The 23,944-nt window shown below is 40.6% G+C and overlaps 1 protein-coding gene across 1 annotated transcript in view; it reads left to right on the forward strand.

Annotated features, from left to right (window-relative positions):
• The first annotated feature begins 260 nt into the window (after positions 1-260).
• Positions 261-23,944, forward strand: part of MOXD1 (monooxygenase DBH like 1) — a 36,774-nt gene continuing 13,090 nt past the window's right edge. Inside the window, exons 1-4 of the mRNA XM_082216127.1 lie at positions 261-548; positions 7,847-7,993; positions 11,061-11,228; positions 11,362-11,445. Of these exons, the coding sequence (XP_082072253.1) occupies positions 294-548; positions 7,847-7,993; positions 11,061-11,228; positions 11,362-11,445 (654 nt within the window). The 5' untranslated portion in view covers positions 261-293. The remainder of the gene's footprint in view (positions 549-7,846; positions 7,994-11,060; positions 11,229-11,361; positions 11,446-23,944) is intronic.

Raw genomic sequence — 23,944 nt, forward strand, 5'->3', positions numbered from 1 at the left:
AGCTTCTGCCCCCTCGCTCTTTCCCCTCAGGACCTTCGCTTCGCCGGCTCTCCTCAGGGCTCCTCACCCAGGTCGCGCTCTCTTCCTCCTCCTCCTCCTTCTCCCGCGCTTTCCTCAGCCCTCGAGGCCCGCTGACTCCGCGGGGGCGGGGTGACGCCGGGCGCCCGCCCCGTCCAATGAGCAGGCGCGGCGCCTGGCGGAGGCGCCAGGAGGCTGCCTCGGCCAGCTCAGTCCCCAACAGCTTAGCGGTCGGCTGAGGTGCGCGCCTGGCGCTGGTGCAGCGGGCGACGAGGATGCGCCGCTGGCCGCTGCTGCTGCTGCTCTTGTGGGGGCTGCCCGCCGTGCCCGGGCGCCACTACCCGCACAGCGCCGTGCTGGACGGGGCGTCCCGCTACCGGCTCTCGTGGGCTGCGCAGGGCAGCTCCATCGCCTTCCGCCTGGAGGTGCGCGCGGCGGGCTACGTGGGCTTCGGCTTCTCGCCCACGGGAGGCATGGCTTCGGCGGACATCGTGCTGGGCGGGTTGGACGCGGGGAAGCCCTACCTGCAGGTGAGGCGGACGGGCGCCTTGGACAGCGCTGGGTGGGGTGGGGGGGCAGAGTACGATCTGATCAGGGGAGGGGGGTCTGGCTCACAAGTGCATTGGGGGAGAGGGAAGGAGAAGAAGGGCTGGCTCCCCCTTCCAGGACCAGGGATCCAAGCTCCTTAGGGGTCCAGGCTCCAGCTGCTCAGTGGAATGGGCAGTCGTGCACTCTGTGCATGCTCAGAGCACGAGGGTCCATTATAAAGCTGCTGGTGCAGTCAGTGGCGTAGCGTGGGGGGTGCAGGGGGGCGCAACACCTGGGGTTAGGGGGCGCAAATCCACGGGTTAGGGGGCGCAAATTACTTGCCTTGCCCCGGGTGCTGACAACCCACGCTACGCCACTGGGTGCAGTGAAAGGCAACGGGACAGCCACCAAATCGCGACCGTTTGGGGCAAGGGGCAAAATGGGATCTCATGCTTGCTTCTCCTGAATAGTCATTACTGTCAAGCCATTACTACTTCTATTGTCATTTTCGATTTATATACCGTCCTTCATCAAAAGATCTCGGGGCGGTTCACAAAAAACAAACCTGGTGCCAAGGGATAGGTTTCGAAAAACCTCCTTACGCGTTTTCCGTGAACTTGCTGGGTTGTAAAAAGAATTAATATGAGGAAACATTCAAACATGTATTGGAGTTATTCTGGCGTGTGTGGGGCGTGTGTTTTTATGGGGAGGGTGTGTGCCAGCAATCCTATGCGAAGCAGAGAGTAGTAGAAGACTTAAAAGCGTTTTTAAAAATTTGACCTATTTTATGAATAGCCTTGTCTCCCAAGTTAGAAGCTTAGTGGTGAAGTTGGTTCTGAATTCGGCAGGTTTGAGGGTTGATCCCTGGGCAAGACTGGGGTCCATCTAAGACCCTTCTAAGGTGAGCAGATGAGTGACCAGATGGGTAGCATGCTCATTGGAGGAAAAGGCAATGGCATACAAGTAATTTTCTGCCTCTCATCTGTCTGTTTTTCACCTGGCATTGACAGAGCACTCATAGTATGTAAATCTGTGTTCAGTTGAGTTTAAAGGTGAGAGTGCTTAGGATTGCAGCCCTAAGTTTTAGCATTATTAATGATGACAAGCCCCAATGTTCACGTGACTGTGTTCACACTTCATGTGCACAGATTCAGGAATTAATATTATTAGTAATAGAACATTGAATATTTGTCCCCTTGTAGGGATGGGCGAATCTGGAGATTTTTGTTTCTCCTCAGTTTCTCATTTTTTCACTCTCTTCAGTTCATCAGATTTCTACATCAGTTTGCAGTTACATAAAAGAACAAACATTGACAAGCAGGACTTCTGCAAAGGGAGGTTTTGCGTCACACACCTTTTAATAATAATAATAATAATTTATTTATACTCCGCCCATCTGGCTGGGCTTCCCCAGCCACTCTGGGCGGCTTCCAAAAGAATATTAAAATACTATGATACATCAAACATTAAAAGCTTCCCTAAACAGGGCTGCCTTCAGATGTCTTCTAAAAGTCTGGTAGTTGTTGTTCTCTTTGACATCTGGTGGGAGGGCGTTCCACAGGGAGGGCGCCACTACCGAGAAGACCCTCTGCCTGGTTCCCTGTAACTTGGCTTCTCGCAGTGAGGGAACCGCCAGAAGGCCCTCGGTGCTGGACCTCAGTGTCCGGGCAGAATGATGGAGGTGGAGACGCTCCTTCAGGTATACTGGACCGAGGCCGTTTTGGAATTCCTTTAGTGTGTCCACAAGTATTCAGTTGGGGGAGATCTGGTTGACATTATATACTTAGACTTCCAAAATGCTTTTGATAAAGTTCCTCACAAAAGGCTCATGAGTCAACGTAGCAGCCAGCCACATGACAAAAGATCGTAGGAACACAGGAAACTGCTTTATATCATCTAGCACAGATTAGTGACAATATAAAGGTTTGATTACCACAAAGTAGGCATTTATCTTTTTCCTTTAGTTATACTTATTTACTTATGTTTATATAAGTAAACAGAAGTGAATTATTATGTTTGCACCATATTGGTGCACACAATATGGTGCTTTACATGGCTTTATTTTTTTATTTTTTTAAAAAAGGCCCTGCTCTCAAGAAACTTGCAATTCATATGCTCCATTAGATAAAACTGCTTTGCTTCCATCAAGGAAGATATAGATCAACATCTAGCTGATCGATCTGTGAAAGTTCATAGTGGAAGATCTGAACAGTGGAAGTGAAGTGTTTTTACATAGTATTTAAAAGAAAAACACACATATATACACAAACAAGCCAGAGCTTTCTTTTTTCACAGACTTAAAAATTTTTAAAATGCCCCACCAGGAATTGATTTCCCACATCCCCACCCAAAAAAAGAAAATATTTGCCAAGTACTAGAGATCAGGAAAACTTTTAAATAAAAAACATGAATAATTATCTCTCTGTGTGCCGCTTGATGTTACCTGGGGCTTTTGCTTCAGTATCTGGTATGATGAAACAGAACTTGAAAGATGCTTCTACTAACTCCTTGTAAATAGATCAATCAGGTTGAAGGGTGCAATTATATTATGGAGACAAAAAAGAACTTTACAAAGGGTCCACACATTCTTTCAAAAACTGTGGTTGAGTGGTGAGGGAGCCTGAAATGATGCATTAGTGGCCGAGCATTCCAGGAGCTCAGAGATTAGAGTGGGAACCCAGCTCTAACTATTTGGAAAGTGCAAGACTTGTGTCTAAATAAGAGTGGTCTCTCAAGCATGCTTAATAGCTGTTCTATGAGGGGTGGGAAAAGAGTGAGAGTTGAGCTAAGGTGGCGGGGGGGGGGGAGAGAGAAAGAGAAAGGGAGAGAGCACTCACTACAGACACATTTGCAGGCCAATGGTAGCAAAGTAGCTGCAGACGGGTGGAGCTATTATTATGAATACATTTAAGCATGGAAAAAGCACATGTACCTCAGTGCAGTGAAGCGAAGATACTTGATTGGTGCTGCCTCAGAGAAATTGCTCAGTCTGTCTGCGCTTGTAGTTATAGTGCCACTGCAATATTGCCAAAGTGAGTTTCTCGGCAGATTACTTGCCATGAGAGTGCTCAAGGCAGCTCTAATTTTTGCATCTAGCTTTTTGAAAGACCCTCTCTTTTTTGCTCATGAATTGACACAACTTGCATTTTCTTGCCTCCTCCATGGTCTCCGCCCCCATCTGGAATTGTGCATCCCCACCCGCAGCCTGCAGTAGCTGTGAGATCCATTTTTGCAGAGGGTAATCCTTCTTTATGAATGCTTGTTTTGTGCAAGTTCTACAGAACGTTGCATTGCAAACCCTTCTGTTGAATTCTTGCACAAAAATAGCCCTTACTTGAGGCATAAATCCTTTTGTGAATAGCTCTTCATTAATACGCTGTGTTCATTATAACCCTTGCTTGTTAGCTGACACCCATAACGAAGAATATTTGTTTTATCAAATACAATCAATTTTGAGATGTTACAGAGGAACAATCAGAATAGATTTTGAAAAGCGAGAAAATGGTGAACGGAACCATATTCTTCTTTTAAATGCACTCATGCCAACATAAACAAAGAAATGCTAAGAAATCAAATAGAAAAGCAGTAAGGGGAGATACGTCAGTGTGACACACACTTTATATGTCAGCTGGTGTTTGGCTGGAGGCATTTCAGTACGAAGCCTCCCTGTATTGATTTAACTATGGGGTGAGTTTGTAGTGTAAGAGCATTCACACTTGAGAAACCAGAACAAAACATAGTAGTTGGCATCTTGCTCCATATTTACTGGCCTTCCACACAGCAGACCTGCTTCTTCTAAACATGTGTTCAAATCTGCATTAATTCAACAACCATTTTGAAGAAGTGTTGAGTACAGATAGAGGTTTTCCACACGGCTGAAACAAATTGTGAAGAAAGGACACAATTTCTGAAGTTGTATTCTTTTACCATGAGGTGTAGAAACAAGTGTTATTTTTAAGATAAAACCCCTCACAGAAACCCCCCTCTTCTCAGCTTTTCCACAGATATACAAAATACCTATAGCCCTGGTTGGGACCCTCTGCTATAATTAATCAAGCCCTGCTGGGGAAACCCAGCCAGAGGGGCAGGGTGTGGTCTCTGTTGTGTTAGGTTGTAAACCTGCATAATTCCCCAAAGCGAGGTTAAATGATAATAAATGACTTGTCAGCCTGCCAGTTCTAAATGGTTCCCCACCTAAAAATGCCTGAAGCAATTCTTTTTTGGTTCTTTATTACATTTGAATCCTTCCAGTGAATCTCAGACTGACATTTTACCCTCACAACATAACCATGTAGGTTAAGCTGAGAGCTTAACTTGTGCCAAATGTGAATGTGGACCTGGGGCACTAGTCACTGTACTAGTCTGACTTGAGTGGTACAGAATGAACACTCTCATCCATAATTTGCATTCACGTGGAACAAAATTAACACCCCACAAGCATAATGCCCCATATGCCCTGGTAGAATTGCATAATCAGGCTATCAAATAATCTTGTGACCCTTTGTGTTGGAGTGCCCCAGTGTAGTTGAACATATTATTCTCACTTCCTTTACTAATGGAAGGAGGCAACATATATTGCAGGTTGTCAAGTATTTGGAGGGTATCTTCTCCATAAAAACACCTGTTCAAGGATAGAATGACAGCTGTGATTCCCCCCCCCAAGGTTCCTTGTGCAGCTCTGCTTACATTCTTCAAGGATAAAACAGGGCTTATTTACATATTTTTACTACATCCATAAGAAAGTACTCTCCTTGCCATTTTGTATAGCACTAATCAGAAACCATATCAACTGCAAATCCCTTTTGAGAGAGCGAGAGCAGGGTCAACAGCATGTGAGGAGCAATTCATCATCAATGCCTTCATCTGTAGGAAATTATATACCTCATCTTTTATGATCCGTAAAATCAACTTACCATGTGTTGCTTCAATTTCTAAATTACTTCCAGTGCATGAAAGACATCTAATTGTTTGACTACACCCACAAGCCAATAATTGCTTATGGTAGTTTTCTTTTTTAAAAAAGTGCTGATTTTAGGCAGTATCATTACTTCAAAACATCCTAAACTTTGGCATTATATAGTATGCATCCAGGATGAACAGCACATCACATGTGGTCAGCAGGGATCTAAAGCTCTCTTTACACAATACTTTGACCTGACATGGTTCTTGCCATTGACAGGCTCTCACTGGTAGCATCTGTGACTTCAGAATAAGGAAGATGTCTCTGTTCATGCTCATAGTGGTACAAGCTCAGTGGCAAGCACAAGTCCCAGAAGTCAAGATTCCAAGGCGCATGAGCAAGGCAAGAGGTCCATAAGCAAATGGAATCTACGAAGATGTCCCAACAAGTGACATTCCCCTCCTGCCAAGTTTTCAAAGATAAGGCAGGGCAAACTCTGCCATAAGACTGTCTTGTCCTGTGTGTCTGCCACAGGTACACATGTCTGCTCTGTCTGGGGGGTGCATGTGATCTTACCTACAAAGGTGGTGCTTGGTCCACAATTGGGGGGATGGAAAGAACTGGCAAATCTACTTCCCCCTCTCTGGCTTCTAGAGCCAAAAGGGGAGGACCTCCTTCCTCCATCTCTGGGTGCCAACCTTCCAGCCCCCACCCCCACCCCACCCATCTTCCTGGCCTTCCTGGGGTTGCCAAGCCACATCCTGATGGAGTCAAGGAGTCATTATCATAGTTCTTCACATACGTCTTTGCCAATGAGGTTAGGGCAGACTACAGTTATATACAGTGCTGGCTGGGGGTTGCCACTGTGATTCAGAGCCACGCAGTGCCACATCATAGGCAGAGAATAACTCCTTACACAAAGCTGCTCTGATGATCATGATAATAGAGTAATTCAAGGTAACATGTAAACTCAGAATATTTTGCCTCATAGCAGGTACGGGAGGCAGGTGAGTGAACTGACTGAATGTCAATATCTTTGTTGATCTGTTACATGATTTATCGTTTGCGGACAGGAAATGTTTGTCCACTAATATATACTGGTTTTCTTGGAGATGCATACCTTGGGTTATCCACCCAAATTGTTTGTGTTTAGTTTCTGTTTATTTATTTGGTCTGTTGTCTGCCCCACCCCTTTTCTTTTACATGTATCTCTAATAAAATTCTTTTTTAAGAAGAAAGAAAGAAAGAACTGCAGGAAAAATGCGTCCGAAAGCATAGTAGCTACAGCTTACTCAACACCTCATTTTGGAGTGTGGTCCTGGCCAACTCACTCTGAGCAAAATAGGAAACAAATGCACAAATGCCCCCACAAGCTAAGAAGAGAAAATTAGATGACATTACTGTCCTGGTCTCTAAGTCTATGGAAGGTTTTTGTGAATTAGCATCAGAGAATTTTAAGTCAGTCACAGGACTTATGGTGACCTAGAGAGGAGTCAGAAAGCCAGCTGCACATTATGACAAAGAATTCAGAGGTGAAGAGGTTAATGACACTATAATGCAGCTTATGCATTATATCATATGTCTGCTAACATTGAGAAGTAGGATAATCTTTCCTCAGAAAAACATTAAAATATTCCTGTGGGTTGGCACATAGAAAGTGTACAACAATATCATATTCCTATTTAATATTTCTCTGCCTGCCTGCCTGCCTCTCTCTCTCTCTCTCTCTCTCTCTCTCTCTCTCTCTCACACACACACACACACACACACACAATAACTTGGTTATGAATAACTTCCTTCCATATGTAGACTAGGAAGTAGGTTCCAATCCAAGGAAATGGAAAGAACTAACAACATAGGTTTAGGATTGGGCTATTAGATTGTTCATTAATGCAGACACTTTATTCCTAGATTTTAAAACATGAAACAGAAGAGGACTTTGAAATAGATACACTTTAACAACAAACTTTTAAAAGTTAGTTTATACATTCTACGAAAGCAAAGCAAAACCATAATGGATACACTTTTAACCCACAAGTGCAATGCAAAGAAGTATCATCTGTATAATATGTTTCTTTTAATGTAACTATTTTGATTGCAATGTATTCGTGGTGACAATGTTGGGAAATTTGCTTTGTTTTCTTTTTCTGCTCTTTCCTTCCCTCTTTTGTAAGGTGCGCAGATGAAAATATATGCATACAGTTATAAAATAAATTTTGGTGGCTAAATTCTAATGTTTTCCTGTTTGCTAATATAATATACTTTCTTAGAAAATTACAACTTACCGTATCCTTTTACACTTCTTTCCCAGAAAACTCAAAAGGTTGTTGAATTCAGATTATTTAAAGCAAAACAAAAAAAGTAACAGCAGGATAATGTTCTGGTTTGTTTCTTCAACAGGATTATTTTACAAATGCAGACAGAACATTGAAAAAGGACTCACAGCAGGACTACCATCTGGAGTATGCCATGGAAAATAGTACCCATACGATACTAGCTTTCAGCCGGCAACTTCACACATGTGACCCCAATGACAAGAGTATAACAGTAAGTAGTTGACGATCAATCTAACTCAGAGAGAGGGGAGTAAGACTTAAATCATGAATGAAGAGATAAAACAGTCTGCCAAAAAAAATCAAGCTGTTTGTGAGCTTCACATTCTTGGATCAATTAACCATTATGCTATGCTAGGGTTGCCATATTTCAAAATGTGAAAATCCGGACAGAAAAGTTGTTGAGCTTTCTTTTTCTCACTGAAAAGCTCTATGTCTAATAGAAGTTTGTTTAATTACAGATTCTGGTGGCAGCACCTGAATAATTAATTCATCAGAATACAGTGGTACCTCGGGTTACAAACACCTCAGGTTACAAACACTTTGGGTTACAGATTCTGCTAACCCAGAAGTAGTACCTCGGGTAAAGAACTTTACCTCAGGATGAGAACAGAAATCATGCACCAGCGGCGCGGACGCAGTGGGAGGCCCCATTAGCTAAAGTGGTACCTCAGGTTAAGAATGGTTTCATCTTAAGAACGGACCTTCGGAACGGTTTAAGTACGTAACCAGGGGTACCACTGTATATCTCAATTCCACAAGGAGGCATTGCCTGAAGTACAGAACACTTTAGGATAGGTGAAACGAATGTTCTTGGATTTTTAAAATGTAAAATATTGATAGACTGCTTTTTTGATCATATATAGGCTGTATAAAAAGCAGACAAAACTATTTTTAACAGCAAATTTATTTATTTATTTATAAAAATTTTATTGGTTTTACAAAATTTTTAAAAACAAACAAACATATAGACAAACATACAAACACGTATAGTTTCAAAACGTTTTTTCATAAACCTCTTTTCTGGGACTCCCCCATACCTCCCCTTTCTGCATCCCAATGTCCAAAGTTTTTTAGCAACTTCTAAACATTTCTGTCCAACCTCTGTCATCTTAGTCTTTTCTTTAATCTAGTCTTGTATCGCTGTAACCCTTTCTTTCTGAAAACCTCGACATTCTAACATTCATCAAGTTTATAATAGTCCTTAAGATAGGTAAATAATGCAGTAACTGAGGAACTTAGGATAGAAAAAGGAACACGACAGGGGTGCCCAATTTCCTCATTGCTTTTTATTTCGGTTCTGGAGGTGTTGCTAAATATAATTAGAAATGACCAGCAAGTTAAAGGTGTAAAGGTCGGAGCTAAACATTACAAGCTAAGGGCATTTGCAGATGACCTAGTATTGACTTTGCAAGAGCCAAACACTAGCACGAAAAGGGTGTTAGAAATAATTCAACAATTTGGCCAGGTAGCTGGATTTAAACTGAATAAACAAAAAACTAAAGTCTTGGCAAAAAATTTAACAGATATGGAGAAGGAGGAATTTCAAGAGGAGACAGGTCTGACGGTGGTTAAGAAGGTGAAATACCTAGGGGTTTATCTGACATCTAAAAATCTGAACTTGTACAAGGACAATTATGAAAAATGCTGGTCAGAAATTAAAAAAGATCTAGAAATATGGTCAAATCTGAAATTGTCAATGTTAGGCCGAATTGCAGTTGTTAAGATGAATGTATTGCCTAGAATGTTATTCTTGTTTCAAACCTTGCAGATCCTTGACAAGATGGACTGTTTCAAGAGGTGGCAGAAAGATATTTCGAAATTTGTCTGGCAGGGCAAAAAGCCCAGAATAAAATTTAAAGTACTTACAGATGCAAAAGAAAGAGGGGGATTTGCCCTGCCGGACTTAAAACTGTACTATGAAGCAGCAGCTTTCTGCTGGTTGAAAGAATGGATGCTCCTCGAGAATACAGATATCTTGGATTTAGAAGGTTTTGATAATATGTTTGGTTGGCATGCATATCTATGGTATGACAAAATCAAAGTGCATAAGGCCTTTAAAAATCATATTGTCAGAAAAGCGTTATTTAATGTCTGGATAAGATATAAAGACCTGTTGGAAAACAAAACCCCTAGATGGGTATCACCCTTGGAGGCTAAGGCATTGAAGAAAACCAATATGGAGGTTGGATGGCCAAAGTATTGGGAGATTTTGGAACAAGATGGAGACAAATTGAAATTACAGAGCCATGAGAAAATGAAATCTAAAGTACGAGATTGGCTCCATTATTATCAAATAATGGAGGTCTATAAACAAGACAGGAAAATTGGCTTCCAGGTGGAAAAATCAAAATTAGAGACTGAATTGTTAGAACCCAATACTAAGAATTTGTCAAGAATGTATAATTTGCTGTTGAAATGGAACACACAAGATGAAATGGTCAAATCAGCTATGATTAAGTGGGCACAGGACATTGGTCATAACATTATGTTTGCTGACTGGGAAAGGTTGTGGAACACCGGTATTAAATTTACGGCATGCAATGCCTTAAAGGAAAATATTATGAAAATGATTTATAGGTGGTACATGACTCCAGTCAAGCTAGCAAAAATTTACCATTTGCCTGATAATAAATGTTGGAAATGTAGAGAAACTGAAGGTACTTTCTACCACCTTTGGTGGACATGCCCGAAGATTAAGGCTTTCTGGGAAATGATATATAATGAAATGAAAAAGGTACTTAAATGTACTTTCCCTAAGAAACCAGAGGCCTTTCTCTTGGGCATTGTCGGCCAATTGGTATTAAAGAAAGACAGAACTTTCTTTATGTATGCAACAACAGCAGCAAGAATACTTACCACAAAGTATTGGAAGACACAAGATCTACCCACCTTGGAAGAATGGCAGATGAAAGTGATGGACTATATGTCATTGGCCGAGATGACTGGCAGAATCCGCGATCAGGGAAAAGAGACGGCGGAAGAAGAATGGAAGAAATTTAACAGCAAATTTAAACAAAACAAAATGAAGTGCAGAGTGATAGAACTACAAAAAGAATAAAATGCAGCTATCAAATCCTTACTAAATAATCTTTCTGGACTATCCCTCACCAACCCTAGCCAGGTGACGGGGGCTGATGAGAGTTGTAGTCTAAAATATATGAAGGGTATCATTGGGAAAGGCTGTTATAGATGGGCAGATTCATCTGGTAAGCCGCCATGATTGGCTGAGACATCTTCTTGCATACTTAATTAGTAAAGTTTTTCTTTTTGCTTTCTAGGAAAGCACAGTGAGGGTGATATGGGCATACCATGACAAAGACTTTAGAGAAGGAGTTCAAAATTACCATGGTTCAAATCGAGGGACAAAGAGTCTTCGTTTATTGAACCCAGAGAAGACTGCTATTATCGCTCCTTCATTGCCGTATTTTGACTTGACAAACCAAGGCGTAAGTTTCTTTGGGTTTTGCTTTTATTAAGTATCAGGGTAGGATGGGTGGAACTGTTAGCTACCTGTACAGGGAGCAGAAATCAGGTACTTTTATATTATATTTGCCTTTCCTTTTCCTTTTATTAAGACAGGTGCCTATACCAGACAAAGATACAACATATTGGTGCCAAATGTTTAAGATACCTACACTACATGAAAAGCATCATGTGATACAGGTATGCCATCAAGATACATATATGTATGCATTTACAAGATAGCACTTTTTGCTAAGGCTTTCTTTTCTGTACACACATTTTAAAAACAGTGAAGATCCTTGAAATATAGGATCATATTTTCAGCATCTAAAAATCTGAACTGCTGCATTAACTTTAGCTCTGTTTTATGTCCTGCCATGGTTATGTTGATTTATTGCAGAGAAGTTTAAGAAAAAAGGGGCTTTGGTTGGTCATCCATGCATGTGTGTGTGTGTGGGGAGAGAATTACAGTACTATCAACCCCTAAATGGCTTTCCCTAATTTGGATAGAAACATGATTATTTGAAAGTTCCCTTGAAATGGGATTTGATTTGGAGTACTGAAATGTATTTTTAATGTATTTTAAATCTTCGTTGGAAGCTACCCGGAGTGGCTGGGAAAACCCAGCCAGATGGGCGGGGTATAAATAATAAATGATGATGATGATGATGATGATGATGAAACAGCTCCCCCTGCCACCTCCCAAATAAAAGCCATTTTGGTTAAGTTTAAGAAATACTGTTTTTGAACATCAGCTGTTTTATTGCTGCTGGGTATAGTTGTGCTTCTTCAGTCGATACGATGGAATTCCAAGACTTGCTGTTCTGGTTCATTAATGTTCAGGATCCCATGTGCCAACATTTATGACTGTTTAGCATGATACAAACATGCCGAGGCAAATGTATAGGATCTAGGCAGGTAGTTTGGTATATAGTAAGTCTGCAACGTACACATATTTTACTTGGGTGCATTCAGGTTTATGTGCTTGGCAAAACAATTTTACATACGGTAATTAAAAAGGGTGTTGAAAGGAGGCAGGCATCCAGGGGAAAAGACTTTGGCAATCCCAACTGCCATGGAACCCAATGTGTTTTGACTATACACGATTTTGGCTTTAGGCATGATTCCCAGAACATAACCCCCATGTAAATTGCGGGCTTACTGTAATCTCTGAATCACATTGTGCAAATATGGCTTTATGTAACTCCATAGTTTTTGTGAGGAGTGGTGGGTTTACCAAAGAAGTTATAAGATTACAGAAAGACTTGCTTCTTATTCTGAACTTCTTAATCTGCTACTTTTATCTTGAAAGTAAATGCCTATCCAGCTAAATATGTTACATAAATCAAAAAGTTCATATGAGTTACGAAATTTTACAAATCTTGAGACCCAAGGTATATGCAATTTTCTTAAGGGAGCCAACAACACTTATTTATGCCTGCAAACATGTCTTGTGGCTAGATGTGCACTTGCATCATGCTTTAGTTTGCTTAAGTTGCAGGACTCCACAGATGCCAGAGGCACAATTCCATGCATTTGATGTTTGCCTATATATAGTACTAATGTCCTGAGTGTTCTAAAATAAAATAAAAAACCCAGCCTATGCATTATGTATACCACTCAAGGCTTTCTTAAATACTAGCTCCCATGTAATGAAAATTAAGATTCTCAAGTCCTTCACTAAAACTATTAAATAGCTACTATCGAAAAAGTTGTGTGTGCCTCTCTTATTGTTTTCTTGGGTATTTGTTTTATTTAAATGAATATATGAAGATTACAAATTGTATACTTTTAATAGATATTGAAGAAGGGAGTATCCTCTGTTAGACAGAAATCTAGGGGGGGCTATTGTTTTGCCCTTCATATGCCAACTGAAGATGGTATAAGGGGCTCTTATATGGCTGGCACAAATACCCTTTGTGATAGAGGAAGATTTTTATTTCTCCATTCTTAGATACAGACTTCATTTTGATCCTGGTACCTAGATAATAAACAGATACCAGGAGTATATGTTAACAAGGACACACATTTTTAATATGTAACCACAAATTATGAAGTACCACAGTTTCACATTTAGTTCACATGATGAAAGTATTAAGGTGCAGCTGAATTGGAAACTGTTTCTCCTGTATATTTCAACACCTGTTCAGTCTCAAGTTAGCGGGTGGGGGGAAGGATGGGTAGAACTAGCCCACCTCCCAATCTGCCATGCTGCTGGTGGGGGAATCCTGGCACCAGCACATGAGCCATGGCAGCAAGTAGTGTGCCCTATACACTTTCCCCAATGGCACGTGGATTGGAAGCTACCACTAGTGGTATCCCTGTGGGCAGATGTCCATGGAAAAAGCCTGAAACAGGGTGTTTTGGGAATTGATTGGCACAGTATGGTTCCAGTGATGGGGCTGTGGATGCAGCTGTAACCTACTGTGTTTCATCAATGCCAGCCACTTCCAGGCAGAGGTTCTGATTGCTCTGTAAGATCACTGTAGTTGGTAATTTAAGTAGATTCCACTTCATCCAAGTCGCAAACTTCTCCTGAACCTGGCTAGGTAGAAGGGGTGGGGGAGAGAATTTGAGATGCTGATCAGAAACACAATTCAGTTTTATGGCCAGTAACTACAACCAGCTGTCATGGCTAAAAAAGTTGACCTCCTAAGTTCAAAAAAATTGCACCGGTCTTTCACCAAGTTTACATCGTTTACTGTAATTTGTACCCACCTAGTTTTGGTAAGTTTCTTAAATCAACAGATGTCATGAGTGGCCTTTGACTTGTGTGCTTGACCTTTTAACCATCCTAACTGCAACTTCCAGATGAGGGTCTGGACATAGTAGGTGTTCTTCATAATTTCCAAAGGAATCATTTCTTTATTTCAACCTTCCATTTTGCACCCCTTCTAACCCAATTTAACCCCATCAACATTATCCTGCAGCAGGAGGCTATGCATGTAAGGACATAGATGACTATCACAAGCACATGTGATACTATTGGCAACCTATTGGGCCAGTCACTTGGGCTAGTCACTGTCTCTAAGTCCAGTCCGCCCTACAGGACTGTTTTGAGAATAAAATGGGAAGAGGAAAAACCATGTATACCACCTTGAGCTCCAGGAAGGAAACATGGGGTATAAATGCAATAAATAAATCCCAGATAGGACTGGGGGAAATCCCTGTTTGAAGCTCTAAGAAGCCACATTCATTTCGTATTGAGAAGTGGTCTGACACGGTATATGACAGCTTTGTATGCTGATAGGCTATCCAACTGATCAAAGAAGCCGTGTTCGTGAATGTCACCAAATTATTTGGGGGTTTGTGCAAAAAGCTCCAAAAGGAACTCCTTAAACTGGCTGAAAGGCAACAGAATGGCAAAAGAGAGTCAGTGTAAATTCTTTTGTTCCAGATTAGCAGTAAAGCACATAAAAACAGTGTGAAAATGAGTAGCAAATGTACTGATAGGTGGCAAGAGAAGCAGATAGATCTGTTCTGTTACATTTTTATTTGTTTTTGTATTTACTGTTGACCTGTTCTATTGTATTTTTTATCTGTTTTATGTTTGTTGTAAATTGCTCCCAAAACTTCCTCATTGGGTTGCATATAAATACTTTTAAATAGAGTCAGGCAGGCAGGCAGTGCAAAATTCTGTGCCTCTGACAGGGGCCAAGAACAAGTTGCCAAAATATTTTATCTGCCCTGGAACAGGCTAGCAGATGCTACTTAAACATAATTTTTAGATTCATAGTAGAGTCTCATTAAAAAGAGACTCTCAAAAATCTTGTTACCATGGGTAACTAGGCTTTTTGACACAGGAACGTATTAGTAATGCCAAATCCAACAGCGTGCAAAACACAAAGGGGCTCCAGTTTGAGAGCATGATTGATCGGAAGCCAAAGGGGCAGCCACAGCATTTGATACTTAATGGGAGCACTGTTTCTTATCTTGAATGATAGACAGTACCTACTTATTATTCTGTGGCCTGCCCTGCATCTTGCTTGATGCAAATTGCATCACTTTTTTTCCCCTGAAAAGGACCCCCCCAAAAAAAAAAGTGATGTGAAGTTTTGCATTCTAAGCATTTGCTACCTGTTCAAAGCTCTCACAGCTCCATAAAATCAAGTTGTCTGTAAAATGTTCAGCTGAATATCACAAATCTTTCTTATTTCTTTATGGGTCCTTTGATCTGATGGATTTTCTCTTTGTTGCAAGCTTGGCTATGCCTTTTAAACTTCAAGATTATTTATTTATTTTGACTTACAACCCACTTTATCCTCAAAGGCTCAAAGTAACTAAGAACACTGAAGATGATCAACAGCTGAAGGTTCTAAAAACATTTAAAAAGATTATGCTCAAAATGGATTCTGATTCTTTCACAATAAATTTATAGGGTGATATCTAAGTCAGGCTAGACCCACTGAAATAAATTACGTAATTCCAGTAACTTAAGTCCATTGAGTTGAATGAGCATTGTGACCCTATGGCAGATGTGAGGTGTAGGGGTCTGAGAAGTGGCCCAGAACCCAGGCAGCTGATATGATGGCCTCCAGTCCAGGGGCAGGGATGACAATCAATCAATTTGTATGTCACCATTCCAGAGTTAAAACCATGCTCAAGGTGGCTTACAACGTACTTTTAAGATTACTTAACTACAAGCATAGAAAAAGTAGTCATAAACAATCAACAAAGCAACAATCAAAAAGTGCGCAACCAAATTGAACAATTTCCACATAAATCATAAGATCAAAATAAATATGCAAAAATAGCATTAACAGCAGCCACAGAACCTCACAACAGCACCCTCCCAGACCAGATGGGAAAAGGCGTGCAAGGCAGGGAGCAGGTCTTGCAGGTTGCAGAGTCAAGATGGTGTCTGACTTCTTCAGCAGCCTCAGCAGTCCAGACCCAACATCTCCTAAGATCATTGACAGTGTGGAGATCTGCTAGAGGGTCCTGCTGCAGGACCCTCTAGAAGACCTCAGGATCTAGTGGGCAAGGCAGAACACTTAGCATATGACTTAGTTACGTTCCTACTTTCAGTTGACCAAATCTTCCAAATCATTTTTGGGAGATGAGATTAATGAGTATCATTTTTCCACTTGCCCAACTTTTGGACGAATAGTTGTTAAAGTACATACGCATGCACACAGCTTACAGCTGCAACTTCAAAAGAAGAAAAGCAAACAAAAGGGGGGGAGATGGGAAATTATAATAAGCAAAGTTCCATGTCTTTCTGATGTCACCCTGGAAAAGGGTCTGGCTTCCATGTGTACGTTCAGCCATCTGAAGTTTTCTTTTTTGTTGTTTAATGACAAATTCCTGATTTTCTGTTTGTTTTCATACTGCGCTTGTAATCCTTTCTAAATCTGATACCCATTCCAGCTGACATTTTAAATGCTACATTAATTTTTTTAAATCCTATTCAGTATGCCCTATTAGTATTTAGTAACACAGAATATATGGAACGCTGTGACATTCACCCTGTTTCTGCCATTGTTTTGTATGTATGCTTCCCAGAAGGTACAACAAAGTACTTCAAAAGCTATTATAAAGCATAGATGGAATGTTTATTTTGCTTAGACGGGAGCAGTTGTTGAATAGCTAGAAGCTTGTCCACACTTCTGCTTGTCCCACTGCTTTGCCCTGGGAAATCCCAATCTTTGCTGCCGAATCGGAGAAAACATTAATCAGGTTTTCTGCAGATTGACATTTGCTCCAATTCAGCACTAAAGAGCAGGTTTTCTCAGGAAACTCTCTTGCACTCATGCTTTCTAGGCATGAGACAACTGGGACGAGCCCTAGGTGAGTGATGGCAGAAGGAAGCAACCAGGCTTCTTTTTTTCTAATGTAGTAATCACAAAACAATCTGGAAGTTAGAAATTGCAGTTGATTTAGATTCTTACTACAGATACTTAAGTCCAGCACTGATTTATTTATTTTGAAATATATCCTATATATCCTTTGTGCCTGCTCCTTTTCAACTCTACCTATGTTGGAAGTGTGACATCAGTTGGGCCAGGGCCAAGCAGGTTTCCTCAGTGTGGCGGAGGCATCCAATGTCTGATCTTCCTCTCTGGTTAGACCTCTTTCTCCATTCTTGTACAGGGAAATTTCATGCTTCCTGTGAGCCCTGGGAAATCCCACCAAGGACCATTGGATTGTAAGGTTAATTAGTTAAATATAATATGACAATAGGATACCTAGAGAGAGGAAGAGGGAGAGATTAAAACAGTTTTGGAATCTGTCTAATGCTGAATAACGGTTCAAACCAAATCTCTCCCTAGAAAGCTTGTCATGCAAAACAAATAACTAGACATCTGGCTGTTTTCTTGTTTCTCATTTTGCAGTTATGTAAAGGACTGTAATTTTGATGAACTGGCCAGCCACAAAGAACATTGTTTCTCTTTACTGCCAGTAAGCAGTGTTTATTTCAACCCAAAAGGAACAATTTCTGGTAAAATGTTGCATAAATGTGCCTTTGGGAAAGTCTCTGACATGTTATTTCACAATTTCTTTGAAGATGGAAAGACAAAATAATTGTGGCACATACATTATTTTGTTCTGAGAATTGTATTGATTCATGACAGTGTGCGGCATAGAGCCCTACTAATACAGTGGTACCTCAGGTTAGATACGCTTTAGGTTACATACACTTCAGGTTACAGGCTCCGCTAATCCAGAAATAGTGCTTCAGGTTAAGAACTTTGCTTCAGGATGAGAACAGAAATCGTGCTCTGGCGGCGCAGCAGCAGCAGGAGGCCCCATTAGCTAAAGCGGTCTTCAGGTTAAGAACAGTTTCAGGTTAAGTACAGACCTCCGGAACGAATTAAGTACTTAACCTGAGGTACCACTGTACTTATGCTTTATATTGGTTTTAAATATGGGGGGGGCATCAAAAGACAAATTTTACCAATGGGGATCACATAAACATCATGATGAAAATGTGCATCTGAAGCCCCACTGGCTGCACACACACACACACACACACACACACACACACGGGTATCTTAAAAGATGGCCCCTGGTCCCCAATGAAATATATTATGTTCTTTTCATATGGATGCTCCTATAGTTTTGCACACACACCCCAATGCCTTAAACATCCACCCAGATGCTCTCCCATTGATACAGATATGATTGTGTGGCTGCAGTATGCATAAAAGAACCTAATCAGAACTAGTATCGCACATAATTCTGAGATGTCTTATAGGGAAGAATATTTTTTAAAATGTGTTTTTCATTCTTTGACTCCTTTAAATTCATACCAATTGCATTTTGATAGTAACTGTTTGAGGGTCTCAGCATCAAGCCTCTAGCATCAGGGAATGTCAGGCAGACAAACAACATTGCCTGTGATCAGAGTTATAGGTGACATTACAGTACAGTATTTCTTGCCAACTTGTTCATGGAACTTGAACTTGACAGCTGCTTTTTTATCTTGCAATTTTAGCAACGTATAGAATGCAAAAAGTATTTTGGGGGAAGCAAGGGAGTAAGTGTAATCTTGCAGGTAATTACAGAGGAAAAAATATTCGTTCTAAATGCAAACACAAATATTTCATGATATATAAAATCAATCAACACATAGGAAATACATTGCAGCTTAGAAATACTGTATATTTATTCTCAGAAGGGGCACAACCCTCTGCAGCTGGCTATATTGCTTAGCCATTTAGTTTATCATCCAAGATTGATATTGTGAATTATGAAAGTATGCTAATTAATTGATTACCAAATCCTTATTATTTTGCTTAGTCCACAAAACTTGTGAAATATAATTAACAATAAAACTAACTACCGGTACATATCCATGATGTCATTATTCCTTCCCAATCTCAAAACAGTATACATTAAGCTTGCAAATTACATGGGGGTTAGGTTCCAGGGATTGCCAAAATCTCATATAGTCAAAAACCATTGGATTCAGTGGCAGGTGAGACTGCCAAAGGCATTTTCCCCAGAAGCCACCTTCTTTGCAGCCCTTTAAAAAAAATAATAAAATAAAATTGCCACATGCATATAGCTGAATGTGGCCAAGTTAAATGTGTGTAAGTTGTGAGCTTACTGTACTGTATAATTATTGGAACAGAACTGTTAGGAATGATTTTGTAAATAGAAGAACAAACTAGGGAGTTTCATCACAATTTCTTCTCCTTGAAATCCTAGATTAGTTTTCATCATTTGTTTTGTCAGTTATGGAGAACCTAAGGAGTCTGTCTGTCTTACTTTCCTTCTAACTTAAAAGACATTTTCTTGTAGTTTGCGGTTGTTATAATTTGTTACCGTTATTACCAAAGCCACTTCATTTACCAGGCTGTCTGGAAATCTAGTACTCACAGTGGAGTACTAGATTTATAAAAGCGTCTAAACCTCTTCCTTCTTCCAGTTATTGATTTTCTTGTCAACTCGTCTACACCCAATATGCAAAGGTACTGTAAGTACAAGGAATTTAGGTGGTTTCTCCCAGAAAAAACAAGTTAATACACCCAATGTCTTAACTACTTCTGGTTAAAATGAAAACATTAAGAAGGCAAACACACACTCCAAAGCATTTCAGAGAGTGCAGAATCCTAGCATTACTTCAGCTCTTACAGATGTCAGCAGCAAGGTGTATAATATTTGACCAGCTTGTTTAAGGTTAAGAAAAAATGCAAGAGAATATTTTTAATCTACGCACTAGTAGGTAAAATGCACATGCCCCTGGCTGTGCACTCATAATATAAATAACCCAAGATGTGCCTAGGAAGATGAAGAGACAGAAAGGAGCTGACTCCTCTGTTCTCAGTGATGGGGGTCACGATGTTAGGGTTGTCAAATGGCAACTTTTGATTTCAAATATTCCTCTGGCTGGGGGGACCTTGGGGTGTGTAGAGGGAAAAGCCCAGTGGACTCTGCAAAGGCAAAGAATAGAGCTAATAGCAAAATAGTTTTGTTCCTGAGGCTGTGTGGGTAGAATTGTGGACTAAGCCTGTATCTGAGTTTTAGTATGGCATATAAGAGTCGTGGAAGGAAGTAGCTGTGTAAGCAATCTCCATAGTTGCCCCTGTACAATAATAATAATAATAATAATAATAATAATAATAATAATAATTTATTATTTATACCCTGCCCATCTGGCTGGGCTTCCCCAGCCACTCTGGGCGGCTTCCAAAAAATATTAAAATACTGTAATACATCAAACATTAAAAGCTTCCCTAAACAGGGCTGCCTTCAGATGTCTTCTAAAAGTCTGGTAGTTGTTGTTCTCTTTGACATCTGGTGGGAGGGCGTTCCACAGGGCGGGTGCCACCACCGAGAAGGCCCTCTGCCTGGTTCCCTGTAACTTGGCTTCTCGCAGTGAGGGAACTGCCAGAAGGCCCTCAGTCCTAGACCTCAGTATCTGGGTAGAACGATGGGGGTGGAGACGCTCCTTCAGATATACTGGACCGAGGCCGTTTAGGGCTTTAAAGGTCAGCACCAACACTTTGAATTGTGCTCGGAAACGTACCGTACTTACTTTTACTTTGGTAGCTAAGGAAAGTATGGCATTGCACCTGAGGACACTGGGGTGGAAAGGGAAGAATTTGTTGGCTGCTATGAGAACAGGATGCCGGACTAGAGAGGCCATTGGCCTGATCCAGCAAGCTCTTATTATGTTCTTACTCAGTGCCGGATTTCCATATAAGCTAAACAAGCTACAGCTTTGGGCCCCATTCTCTTGGGGGCCCCAAAAATTTAAAGGGGAAAAAACCCCTGGATGTACATTTCCAAAATATAAGATAAAAAACAAATAAAATGAAACCTACATACAGCAACAGTGGCAAATGGTTTTAGATACCTATTAGGTCCAGAAATTACCATATAGCATATGCTCAACACAAAAAACCAGTTACAATTTGTTGTTGACAAAGGACAGCTGGACATATAAAGGGCCCCATTACCTTTAGTAGCTTAGGGCCTCATCAAACCTAAACCCGACCCTGTTCTTCCCTATCTGCGGGACCTGACATCTTTCTGCAGGGCCTGCAAGACAGAGTTGTTCCACCAGGCCTTTGGTCAGGGCGCAGCCTGACTCCCTCCTCTGACAACGTGCACAGAATTTTGCTTAACGGTTGCCATCAATTTGATTTTAATTAATTTTTATAATGAAATGTTTTTAGAATGTTGGATTATTTGATTGTTTGATTATTTGATTGTTGTTAGCCGCCCTGAGCCCGGCTTCGGCTGGGGAGGGCGGGATATAAATATTATTATTATTATTATTATTATTATTATTATTATTATTATTATTATTATTATCTTTAGCTCTGTCTAACTCTTTCACTCCTCAGTACAGACTGAGTTGGCCTGTCCTTGAAAAGGTACAAATGCCTCTCTTGTTATATTCAAGCCTTCTCTATAGACACATCCACAAGCGTGTACACTCAAACCACTTGTCATTGCCACATTTAATTGCTGCTGGTATTTTTCTGGCCCAGGGCTCATTATGCCTCTTTCTTTCCATGGGAGAAGTGCAGTAACAGTGATTGGTCTTTGACACATTCAAATTCTGCAGCAGGTGTTGACATGTACTGGAAGTGCTCAAGTGCTCAACATGGCAATGGGTCTGTGTGCAAAGAGCATCAGTGAGATACTCTTGATACCACACCTGTGGAGTAAGCATTGGGAGGAAGCTGTTCCCCAACATACTAGCTCTGTGATAGCAATAGCCACACAGATAACAGAAATGTAGAAGGGTTGCTTGTATTCTGTCTCCTCACCCACTTCAGTGCTGCTCTTGAGTGTACTTTGAATATATAAAGACAAAAGTGCTGTATTAGTCAGAACTGGATACTTCTCATGGATGATAGCCCTGTAAAGTTCTTACAGTACATTTCATAAAACACAACATATAACCACCAGATATTTAAAAGGTTCTGTAGAAGAAAATGTATGCATGTCTCTGTACCCTAAGATAAAAGTCTCATTTTATTATGTCCTGAAATTCTCACCCTTGTCATCTTAAGCTTGAAAGGATTTTTTTTTTTTTGTAACTGCCATATCTTTTAATGGGTAATGAAAAATATATTTGCATGCATTTTTACACAAGTCAGATAATTAAGGTGTTATTTCCAGCCTCTTGTCCAGCTGTAAAGACAGTGATTTGTGACCTTATTTAATTATTATCAAATTAATGTGCTGATGCTTCTCATGAATGTTTCTCTCTCTCTCTCTCTCTCTCTCTCTCTCTCTGTGTGTGTGTGTGTGTGTGTGTGTGTGTGAGAGAGAGAGAGAGAGAGAGAGAGAGAGAGAGAGAGACTACAAAGCCTCCTGCAAAATGTCTGGCAAAGGCAGAAGGGCATTATACATAAACTGTTTACCTTTCGGAAGATTCCCTTTTTTAATAAAAAGGGAACTGAACAAAAGAATACTTGTTGGAATTGATGTTTAGGAAACTGACAGTGAAAGGATTGCCAACTTTGGTGATGACCCATTGCTTTGAAGGAGAGGTTGTTGTTGTTGCTGCTTTAAGTTCTGAGTAGAAGAACAGCAGGCGTCCGTGTCCTTTAGAGGCAGGTGGGTGTATCACACGTTTGGGCAAGTACTCCATTATTTCAAGCGGAGATCAATAGAACATCCTCCTAGCCTTTTTGCTAGTTCCCGTCTTATTTTATTTGTATCAAAAGTGGGTGGATTTTGTCATCATTGTTACACTGTAGCATTCAGTTTAAAAAACTGTCGTTGGTTTTAGGGCAATGTGACTGCGGCTTTCATTTATGCTTCTACTCTTCCCTTTTCTGATAGCTCAGAAACTAGTTATAGTGTGAGCACCTGTCCTTTTTACATGGGGGCATGTAAGATGGTGGAAACTACATCAATCTGAGATACAACCCTGCATCTTTACTGTACTTACTTTGAAATGATCAGTGTGTGAAAACTGGTTGTAGTTTTATTTTGCTTCTGCAGTACCATGATAGCTCCTACAGGGCAGAATAAAGCAGCGAGGAGGCCTTACTCAAAGTCCCCCCCAGTTTAACTATGAATCAAGGTGCTGCCCTTGTTCACCATACCCATATAAGTCTATGTTGTTGTTGTTGTTGTTGTTGTTATGTCGTATTATAACATAATTATATTATTGAGAAGTATATGCTTTGCTGTGCCATATCACACTCCCCAGCCATCCATTTTACATGTATCCACAGACTCTCTTCAATTTTAGCAGGGGGTTGGACTAGATTATCCTCAGGGTCCCTTCCAACTCTACAATTCTATGATTCTCTTATTCTTTTCCCATGCTTGCAGAATGGAAGCATGCATATCCAGGATGTCTTCAGGATGGGGGTAGAGAACATTCTGGTTACATGGGTTGGCCTTAGCTAACAAACAGGGATGGAACCTGAAAAATAATTCATGCAAACTGTGTAATCTACCATTGAGTTATGATCCCTCCCAATCTGTAAGGCACATTAATAATCTGCAAACCAAACACTAAGTCAGGGCACAAAACCCCCTGTGTGTTTTCCAGGGACATTTACATGTCTGCCATAATCCTTCCAGCTATACCGGTATCTCATAGTAGCTCCACCAACATAAGTTCAGTGCATCCTTTTAATAAATAACACCATTAAAATATGTGTAATTTGTGTTTGACCCCCTCACAAAATGATTTAAGCATTTTCATTATATCACTAATATATAATTGTAATTGTAGCTATTTAGACTGGGGCCTGCTTCTTCAAATGCTGTTAACATT

The sequence above is a fragment of the Podarcis vaucheri genome, assembly GCF_965113315.1.
Source record: "Podarcis vaucheri genome assembly, chromosome: 3".
Classification (NCBI taxonomy): Eukaryota; Metazoa; Chordata; class Lepidosauria; order Squamata; family Lacertidae; genus Podarcis; species Podarcis vaucheri.